The sequence below is a fragment of the Pollachius pollachius genome, assembly GCF_949987615.1.
Source record: "Pollachius pollachius genome assembly, chromosome: 2".
Classification (NCBI taxonomy): domain Eukaryota; kingdom Metazoa; phylum Chordata; class Actinopteri; order Gadiformes; family Gadidae; genus Pollachius; species Pollachius pollachius.
In genome coordinates, this window is record NC_136935.1 from 21,596,449 (window position 1) to 21,608,165 (window position 11,717).

At 41.3% G+C, this 11,717-nt stretch overlaps 1 protein-coding gene across 1 annotated transcript; it reads right to left on the minus strand.

Moving 5' to 3' along the window:
• Positions 1-5,717: 5,717 nt before the first annotated feature.
• On the minus strand, positions 5,718-8,224 carry LOC307071502 (homeobox protein Hox-D11-like; the record flags this gene model as incomplete). Its single annotated transcript, XM_079730496.1, has 3 exons — positions 5,718-5,811; positions 6,372-6,510; positions 7,495-8,224. 3 exons carry the CDS (start codon positions 8,222-8,224, stop codon positions 5,718-5,720), a joined length of 963 nt encoding a protein of 320 aa, XP_079586622.1.
• Between the last annotated feature and the right edge of the window lie 3,493 nt (positions 8,225-11,717).

Sequence of the window (11,717 nt, forward strand, 5' to 3'; positions counted from 1 at the left end):
TGGAACCGATCACATGGGGAGCGGATCTTTAGCTGTTATAGGAAGTAAATCAGCCCATTATTTGTGTTCAGTTGCTGCTTATAGCTGAAATGGAATAGAGTTCACTATTCATAATATCAGATTCACTTTGCCAGGCGAGTTGAAGATAGAAGCGAGATGCAAGGTGGCCTATTTGACAAGCTTGTCTATGTTTTCGAGAAGTGTGTGTGCGTTTGTGTGTGTGTGTTTGTGTGTGTGTGTATGTGTGTGTGTGTGTGTGTGTGTGTGTGTATGTGTGTGTGTTTCAACAGATATTTTCATTTTCATGCAGACAGGTCTCCACTCAACAAACAAACAAAAACGTCACGGACATGTGGAGCTTGAACCTTCTTCTGGAGGCTATATTCTATATTGTTTGTAGTGTATATTGCTTATTGTATAGCCTGTCGTTTATTGCATATTGCAAGGGTTGAACCGCATGTGACATTGGGAACAACGAGTAAAGTGTAACTACTTTGTTCCATTTCGAGCTTAAACTCTTCTTCTCCACTAGAGATCTTGACACGGCGGTCAGATGGACATTGGGATATTATTGTTTTATCGGAGACAACGAATTTTGTAACCATTATGTTCTTTATCTTTATCTCAATTTATAGCCATCTTACTATTCTATTTGGCATCACTTCTGGACGATTTGCGCCATCTTCTGGTCGTCAGTATATAGGCCTGTCCTGACAAAGAGAAGAACTTTCATCACAATGCCTCACACATCAAATTCATACAACATAATTTGGAATAAATACTGGAGACCTCTTAGTCTGGGGAATGCGATGCGGTCGAATCCTACCATAGTATTAGTACGCATTGACCCATTTAATTCGACCCATCTACAACCGTTGTTATTGAAGCCATCCAGTCCTACTGCATGCAATCCGTCTCCTATGATATAGTTGTTCTATAACTATTATATAATTATTATATTATAATATATGATTATGTTATGTTATTATATTATTATAATTGTTATAGAATTGTCTCATGTTATCAGGCTTTGAGGCCTTTTCGAGGACGAAGGCTGTAGCGTTAACATCTTGAGTTGGTTTTAGGCCTAGTTTGTCTTTTTATTTAATTTCTAATTGTTTCAATCATCTTTTATTCCTAAAATATTCCTACTTAAATTGTACCTCTAAATCCAGCCTTAATCTGCATTAAAACAAATGCTTGCAATATGCGTTCGCCACCAAGACAAATAGATTTAGGGCACTGAGGAAACACACTGAGGTCAGATGTACCGAATCATTTTTTAAATTGCTAATAGTTATGTTTCGATATAATCTCAGTATAGGCCTAAACCCAGCGCCTCGTATAGCCTATGAAGGACCATAAATCCCCAATTTTACAAAGCATTTAAACTGACCAGTTATTATAAACATGTATATAAAAAAAACAAAAACATGCAATCATTAACTAAATATGGATCATTTCCTTAGCTATTGGGTATATTATTATAATTGGCTATTGGTTAGTATGAATATGCAGTCATCGTAGGATAGCCATGTACGACTTATTATACGTTACTACCAATAACCTTCTAGCACTAAGACTAATTCATAATAAATAATAATAATAATAATAATAATAATAATAATAATAATAATAATAATTATTATTATTATTATTATTATTATTATTATTATTAATATTATTATTATTATTGTTATCAGTGAGTAGGTCATTGACCATCTTTATAGTAATTAATCTCGTTTGGTCGTTATGTAACAAAAACAAGATAATTCGATAACATGAAGAAGTTTAATTTATTATATTAACCAATTAATTCATAAGACTTAATAATTCGCATTACCATACCCTTGAATGGTAGCCTATAATCAGACATATATTAAAAAGTACCGTTTGTTCAGATTATTCCTTGAAGGATTAGTTCCATAACAAATTTAGTTAGTTAAAATGACTATCCACCGAAAATAAACATCCCCTTTCCTTTCCTTTTCAGCCTAAATATGACATTCTAAAACGGCGTGTCGGTAGGCGTAAGGAAACAGAGAGAAATAAGTGAAATGGATTGTGATTCAGTCGCCATTATTAGACTAAGACCGACTGGGTTTGTGTGATCATGTGTTACAGTCATTACCATTTCAAGTGTTCTCTGTTGACTGCTGGCATTTTCAAAGTAGGCTGCATAATCATCTGTGATGTTCATTCCATGCCCATCAACCCGAAACAGGCCGATAGGAACATTAAGGAATATTAAGGAAACATAGGAATATGTATTTCTCCAAGTTTGGATGATGTACATGAATGAATATAGAGATTGTTGCTGTGCATCATTAATACTATTGGTAACAACAGCCAAAGGACCTCATTGTGTGTTTATTGAGGGCTTAAGGCAAAAGGCCTTTGGTTCCAATCAATAACAAAAGTTCTCCTTTCATCTCTCGCTTCCCTTTACACAACACTTCACAAACACACAAACACAGACACACACACACACACGCACACACGCACACATGCACACACACGCACGCACACACATGCACACACATGCACACATGCACACACCAAATTTGTGTGAGACTCACACAACAGCCCCACTTTGGGTCTTCCTCAAACAGTGCCACACAAATACCAGACAGTCTTTATTGGCCCAATAAAGTCCCTGTTGTTAGGAAGTCCTCAGTGGTTGGTGTGGCTGGTCGCGGTTCAAGGTTTGCTATCAGCCTTGGACTGGTGGTCAGCGTGCTGCTGTCTAGTTCACTGTTGTTCCCAGTCTGCATCCTGAGGCTGTGCAAAGACAAGGCAGAGAGCCACACAACCCCGTCTCCTTCGTCCTCATCACTGCGTCATGGCCAGCAGCCTCTATGATGTTTTCACGGGACGCCCTAAGGGAGACCTTGGTGACCTTTCCAAAGTGCTGTACATTCTAACCGGTTAGATAGACTAATATCCCCATAAACCAGCCCCTGTACATCCCCCTGTGCGTGTACCCAGAGCCTCTCAGACCATTAGGCAGTAAGTCACGCCGCTCGTGGCGCCATCTTCACTACAGCTTTCTTGGTGAGATTTATTCCCTCCTTTAATCAAAACTCTTTGGCAATGACAATTTTTAATTCCTGGCATGAAAGAATCAACCACTGGTCCACCATTTTATAGCCTCTTAATGAAGATTAACAACACTGTCACTGAAGCCATAGCTTTATATTCTTATAAATTATACACAAGTATTGTTAAATTTACAGACATTTAAAGCAATATTTAATCATTTAATACTTTGATGTACTCCAAAGCATATTCTACAACTCCTAAAATCAATGTTCATGACAAACCACAATCAAAGATCCTTGTTGTTTTATTTAAAAAAGAAACACAAAAAAACAATGTAAAGCCTTCACCACACACACACACAAACACGCAAGCACACACGTGTTAAAACACACAAAGGGCCTACATGTTTGGAATGTGTATGCATGTTGATACAACGAATTAGGAAAATAAGTAAATGTTATTCAAATGTAATTGCAAGATAAGTATAGCACAATGCAATTGATACCTGGTACAAAGATGGTCAATTCAATATGAGACAATAATCAGAATAAATACTTTAAAAAAAATGCTTCAAAAACTAAAATGGAATTAACATTCTCAAGATACCCAAATACATTAAGACCTAGGTCAAACTATTTCTGATATAATTTCAAAAGTTGCATGATGGGTTTGGTCAATTTCACATCCAACATATGCATAACATGGGAACAAAAGAAAGCGATAAAGCACAAAGATCAGACAAAACCTAATGTTTTGCTGTAAACAGTACACATACACACCTTACATTACAAACATAAGACAAACAACATGAACTAAAGAAAGAGATATAGCACAAAGACCAGAGGAGAGAGAACTTAATGTATAGCTGTAAACAGTTCACATCCTTAACCTTACATTACAAACATTAGACAAACAACATCAACTAAAGTATGTTATGGTGTCAATATTTCTGATACAATAAACTCATTTGTCCCATGAGTTGAATTCCCCCTGCTGCTCCTAAGCAGGCTGGTTAAGAGGCCAGTTAGAGGCCGATAAGAGGCCAGTAGCAGGCTGGTAACAGGCCGGTAACAGGCCGTTCACAGGCCGGTAACATGACAAGCTACTTGCTCCATGACCAGGAGCTTCTTGAAGTAAAGTATCAATTACAGTTTACAATGTTGTTTGTTTTGTGCACAGTGCCATTAAAGTCTGTGGTGCTAGATGAGGACAGACATGAAGGAAAATAAGCACCAATGATAATTATAAGCTCAAATCAATAAATATTTTCAAAATGTATAGTTGAATTGAAGACTTTCAAAGTCATTGAAACAGATAATAGAGAACAGCTTAAGGAGGGCGTCAACTATTGGTGGGCATTGGAGCTATCTAAATCCCCACACAAATGACTACTATTGTTATGTGGGTTGACAACAGAACACAACATAACACCCATACCAAACAACGTACAATAATGGCTGATACATTTTCTTTTTTAAAGATGATCCTTTTTAATGTTTGATCAAGGGGATTTAAACCCAGGTGAAATAGTCTAGGACCCCAGACATGAGACTGAAAGCATCTGAGGTGAAGCCTGAGCAGAGTTCATGATACATTATTGCAGCTGCGCCGCCGGACAACTTGTGCTCTGCCGTGGGCACCGTAAATCCAAGAGCAGTTCCAGACCCCTCCTTAATGGCGCATTGAAAGGCCGGCAAAATGGAGGAGGTTTCCATTTCACAGAACTAGTTAATGAGGAGTGGTGGAGAGAATTGAGGAGCCTTCTCCCCCTGTATTTGGTGAGCAGTTTGGACAAGAGTGGAACAGAAATACAAAGTTTGTTCTGTACATTGTGTATGTAAAGGACATGAGTAATTTAAAGCTTTTACACAGCAATAAACAAAGCATTTGGAACTAGGAGGACAGCGGGTCCCTTCTGCTTAACAACAAGTTTGCTTTTGAATGCTCCAAAAATCCCATAAAAATCCAAAAGGAGCTCAATGAAAGATGGTGCAAAGAAATCCTTGCAACATTAACATTCACACTAAGGTGCAGTCTGAAAGCAATCAGCGTATTTTATATTCTGGCTCTCAGGTACACCTTTGATGACATATAGAGGCATGGAGACCAGATGTTTGGCTTTTATGACTTAATGTCCTGTTTCCTGTGTGAATGTATTGCATTCACTATTGTTTCTGTTAGCTAATGAAAAGAATATGAGAGAAACATGGCCAGTGTAATGAATAGTCAATGGTCGTCTACATTTCCAATTGAAGACAAAGAATGTTTGGTTTCAGGTAGTTTAGGGGGTAAATCTGGACCTTGAATTTTGATTGAATTTGGGAGTCAAAACTTGCAAAAGTGAATAGTGTTGAATGACAAAGTTGCGGCTTTCTCTGTGCTGAATAGAGGAGACTGATGCAGGCTTCTCTCTTCCATGGTCCATCATCCATAATCTATCCAATAACCATGAGTCAATACATTGTTATTGAATAGATGGTTTTCCATCCATCTATCAATGGGTCTGTGCAGTCATCTATTCATTTCATACATCCATCCATTTATCCAACCATCCATTCATGTATTCATCCATTTGTCTGTATCCGCCCAATGTGAAGCCATTTATGTATTCATCCATCCATCTATCCCATTTATCCATGCATCCATCCATTCCCCCTCTATTGCTGTGTTCCTCATCAGAATAGAGGGTTTCCAGTATAGAAGTGGAGTCGGTCTCTGTTCAGCTTCTTCTCCTTCATCCTCCTGTTCTGGAACCAGATCTTCACTTGTCTGGAATACAATCGATTATTAATACATTCATAACACATATAATTTTACACACACGCACCACACCTACCAACACAAACACATCACATTGTACACACACGCATGCACAGTCAAGTGCCTACACACACGTGCCCACACACATGCACGCACACACTCATACACACACTTTTACCATAAATGCTTTCACAAACCTGTGTTTGAGTTTGTGTGTGCATTTGTGTGTGTGTAGTGTATGTGTGTGTGTGTGCACGTGTGTTTTTGTATGTGTGTGTGAGAGAGTGTATGTGTGTGTTTGTGTGTGTGTGTGTGTGTGTGTGTGTGTGTGAGGAGGTGAAAAAAAGGTTTTTGAAGGTGTCTGCTGTAAGTATCAGCAAGTCTTTGTTAGCTTGTGTTGCAGCCTGTTGGGTAGCAGGTAGGGCCCTTGGACTGAGGCTGGGAATGAGCAGGAGTTTCTCCTTGAGACACAAACCTTTTTCTAGACTTCCCCCCTCACAAATACACACATAAAAAACACACACAATCACACACACATCATTATATTTTTTTAGTATCATGGCCCACACCTGTCGGTGAGACACAGAAGGCGAGACAGCTGCAGGCGTCTCTCTTTGTTGATGTACACGCTGAAAAGGAACTCCCTCTCCAGCTCCCTGAGCTGCTGCTTGGTGTACGGGCAACGCTTCTTCCTCCGCTCGGGAGACCCTGGAGCAGAGGAGCAGAGGAGGAGAGGAGGGGAGGAGGAGAGGAGGAGAGTAGGAGAGAAGTGGGGGAGAGGAGAGAGGAGAGGAGGAGAGGGGAGGAGGAGGAAAGGAAAGAGGAGGGGAGGAGGAGAGGAGGGAGGAGAGGGGAAGAGGAGGAAAGGAGGAGAGGAGGGAAGGAGAGAGGAGGAGCAGGGAGGAGTGGAGGAGAGGAGGAGAGGAGATGATGAGTAGATAGAATACAAAAGGAGAGGAGGATAATTGAGAACAAGGGTAAGATATAGTGAGTAAATAGACTTATCAAGGTGTTTAACATTCATCATTAAAACTATTATTTATTCAGAGAGAGAGAGGGAGAGAGAGAGGGAGAGAGAGAGCGAGAGAGAGAGAGAGAGAGAGAGAGAGAGAGAGAGACGCACACAGACAGACAGACAGACAGACAGACAGACAGACAGACAGACAGACAGACAGACAGACAGACAGACAGACAGGCAGGCAGGCAGACAGACAGACAGACAGACAGACAGACAGACAGACAGACAGACAGACAGACAGAGAGAGAGAGAAAGATATTGCCATATAAATTGCCACAATGCAATTTACACAAACATAATCCGCAATCAAAAGGATGCCAATTTGTTAATTGTTCGAATACATATCCCTGCATATTAAGACATCTCAAAGAAATCGGACGATTTGCCAACCCGTTTTACTTTAATGACATTATACTCCACATTAATACAGGTGTATGTTAAAGGTATAGCGATCCAAGACAAATTAACCAGATAATTGTATGGGTTCCATTGATTGACTCTGGAAGGACAAAGCCTCACATTTTGCATTTATTATTTAAAATCATCCGTCTATGGTTTCTTTATCATTTTATCATAATTTTAGATTTTTGGACGATATTACCTTTCGCCTATACTATTAAGCCTGTGTGAAATACCCTGATGTATGGCCTACATCAAACTAGGAGATCTATGACACATACCTTTGGGGTCCTCGTTGGTGGAGGAAGCCGAGTATTCCTCTTCCAACCCTGCTCTGGGGGGGTCCAGGGGCCCCGTCTTCTCCACACACACTGTCCCGGGGCCGGGCTCTCTGCGGTCGGCTCGCCTGGTCTCCGTCTGCAGGCCCCCTGCTGAGCAGCGGTTCTTACCCCGCCGCTCCTCTTCTGCCGCCTCGATGAAGGAGTCGAACACCGGCGGCAAAACCCTGCTCCGGCCTGCGGACGGGCGGAGCCCCGGGGGCGGCTTGGACCCGCAAAGACCAGCGGGGGGGAATGCTCTAGACCCGACACCGCTGCTGTCACTGAACGCCGCCATGTGGTACCGGGCAGCACCGGGTCCGCCGTACACCGTCCCAGCAGGATCGCAGCCTAGAAAACGCTCGCTGTGGTTGAACCCTCCTTCCGTGGTCGACGGAAGCGCCGAGTCCTCCGGTGAGAGGTAGGACGGCGCCGGGGCCAGGTGGTGGTGGTGGTGGTGGTGGCTGGTCTGGTGGTACACGGACCACTGACCGCCCTGGTGGCGGTACTGCTGCCTCGGCTCGTAGCGGTAATGTCGGCAATCCGGAGGTTTGGTGGAGCTGTTGTCCAGCCAGGCCGAGCCGTAGTCCCGGAGAGCCTGCCCCGGGTCCCGGAGACCCTGCCCCGGGTCCCGGAGACCCTGCCCCGGGTCCCCGGACACTATGTAGGTGCAGCTTGGGAGATACATGACGCATCGTCGGCTCCTCGGTCCCCTGGATCACTTCACTGTCATCAAGGTGAAGGTTTCTATAGAACCACGCTACACGCGTCTATAGAAGTCTAAAAGTCATGCATTAAACAAAATATGTGATCTCCTCTCTGGCATAACGTCCAAACCTTTAATGTACCGTCAGCAAAAGAGAGTGGAGCCCAGCGGGAACCAAATGTCGAAAAGAAAAAGAGAACCAAAGATTGCGGGAATAGTTTCTTGCACTCGGATTTAGGGAAGGCTGTTGCAGACAGTATTTAAAGTCAGTCAGCTGAAACCCAAGCCTCGCCTACACAAACCCACACACCCACATACACTGCTCACATCACACACTCATTCTCCTTTTTCCACGTAATTGATTTCGTTTTTTTTCTCCAATAATCTCAAGGCCACTTTGACAGAATGTGTCTGTGGGCAACGGCCTCAGACACAGGTTATGTAGCCCAGTATCCTCACTGAAGGAAAGGATTAGAGATATAATATTAACAATGAAAAATAATGACAATAATCTTAATTTTAATAATAGTCAAAGAAATTTTCAAATAATAATGAATTCACAATAAAATGATCTGGAAGGTATACAATTATTTGTAGGTATTGTTGTTAATGAACCTCCTCCCAAACTCCACGGGATAAAATAAACGAATCTAACAGAAGAGCGGAAGTCCAATAATATATTATTAAATATATATAATAATAATATAATCATATAGGCCTATAGTAATATATTATTAAATATATTATTGGACAGGTTACTAAACAAACGTGTAAATAAAATAAATTATAACTAATATGCCTACTTTATTCATTTAAACAGGCCTATATTCATATTCTAAAGTATAATTAGGTAATTATTTACAACTAATTACAATTAGAATGAATAAGACATACATAATAGGCCTAGCTATTTAGGTAGGTTTATACTCCTCCTTTTAGCCTATAGGTTGACCTCGGAATACGACTGCTAGGCCTCCTATTACTGCTTCTACTACTGCTACTAATAATCATAATAATTATTATATTTGTAACAATATAAGTAACAATGAAATTGATTTCTACTTGGTTTTAAAGAGATGTCGTGACCCAATTCCGTTTTAAATATAGGCCATTGGAGTGGATGTGGGTTTCCACATAGATTTCTCACTCCTCGTGTCCAAACACATGAGCCTTTTCATGCCCTAGTGCAAACTGGGAAACATTGGGTTGAATTAAGTATTGTCTGTCGTATTGTCTGTCGTGTTCAAAACGACTGTTTAACCCCGAAGGCCCGCGTCTCTACCGCCCGTTCAGGGCTGTTTCCCTCTGCTATACCATATATATATATATATATATATATATATATATATATATATATATATATATATATATATATATATATATATATATGTATATATATATATATATATATATATATATATATATACACACCATATATACCATATATGGTATATATATGGTATATAGTAATACTAGTCCCCGAGACAGACTGACCCAAGGACTGCAGAGCTGCTGCACGTCCATGTGAAGGCTGAAGTCTATTGGTGGTACCAAATACAAGGGATCATGTTCAACTTAAAACGCATTCTTGTTCAATGGTGGTCAGATAGGGTTGCATGCGATGATTACCTTGATTTTGAGACAAAACGATGGAGATTAAATAGATCCATGTTTTAGACTCACAATACGGGGCGTGGATTGCAACAAAACAATTCATGTGTTAGTTTGACCAGAATATACCTAAATAGGATTTGAGGAGTTGCCGAGAGATCTATACTTCACGATACCGTCAGTAGTAATTGCACACATAAATTAAACCTAAACGACATCACACAATTTGTGTAACCATCACAACCTCTCGGGTATCGTGTCTCTTCTGGGGAGTTCCGTCCTTTCTCTGGTTCAGGCTTCAGAGACCTCCATACCTGTGCCTGCTTCATTCCTTATAATAATATCACATGAGCCATATCTGCTCTGTGGCCTGTAAGAACCGTCAGTGTTGATGTAGGCTATACAATGTAATGTATGAGCTTTAGGGAGAGGGTCGGTTTCTGAGAGCCACCTGCACCGTCTCCTCCGTGAGGCTGGCCAGGTCACGGTCCTCTACAGGGAAAGAGCTCAGAAGGAGATCCCATCACCCATACCTTTTACTTCATTCAGCGCTAGTCACATTTTATTTATTTCGACTCTATTTTCATTTTCTGAGAGTAGTGCAATTTCCCGCTCAGCATTGTGCGGCAAAGGCAATTTCCGACTAATGTTAAAATTGCACAATCTGCCATTTTAAAATAAAGGTGGACTGAGTATTGTGCTAAAATAAGCTGTGCAAATCTATACATCACAAAAAGTTAAAAGGCCTTACATTTCACCAAACAAATACGACAACAACCACGAGATGTATTACACGCACACACACACACACACACACGCACACACACACACACACACACACACACACACACACACACACATAGATCAGTATCATCAGTCAATCATCTATCTCTATAGCTTTCTATCTATCTCTCTCTCTCTCTCTCTCTCTCTCTCTCTCTCTCTCTCTCTCTCTCTCTCTCTCTCTCTCTCTCTCTCTCTCTCTCTCTATGATCTAACGCCTGAAGCCGTGTGGGCACGATGGGCAGCATCATGCCCATACTGTTATTGCCAGTGAATCTGTATTAATTGAAGTGGATTTGGATAATAGCATCTACCATCTTCAATGACTAAACAGAGTACAATTAACAGCCCTCTGCTCGAGGACCCTTCAGTCCGACAAGAGACGTGGAGATCAGCTCCTCCACACCTACCTTACGAGGAGACTTCAACTTCACGGTCTGTCAGTCTGCCGTTCAGCGGCCTCAGAGTCACTCTCTCCTCTCCCAGACGCACTGTCAAGGCTGAAAACAGCCTGAACCCCCTGAGTTGGCTGCACCAACAAAGAGTGCTCGTAAACGCCCAGTGAATAGCGTGAGAAGCGTCGGACCGACAGGAGAAGCAGACCGGAGGAGCACTAGACTGGAGGAGCAGTAGATTGGAGGAGCGCATCGGGACGTTTCGGCACCAGGCCGCGGCCTGCGCTCGGAGGGTGTAAGTAAGACACACCGCTGAACGGTGTGTCTTACTGAGGGATTTTCATGATTCATGATGAATAATTGGAATAATATATTGACCTGGCCCGTATGAATTGACATTATTTTGGCTTACTTTTGTCGTTCTCCACGAAAGATATTTTGAAGCCTCATTCGTTCTTGTAAACATTTGTTGGCATAGCTACAGATGGATTATTATGGTTGGTTTGGCCGAAAATGCGATTTTTTTTTATGCAACCCCAATAATGCTAGCCTTTAGCCTATAAATTTCCGAAAATATTCTGTGTAGGCTAATATTCCATTAGCCTAATTTATTCATAGGGTTCTTGTAAGATGTGAGGCCTCGCCTACAGCTAATAGTTTACCTTCATGTTGAATATCTGTCTTAA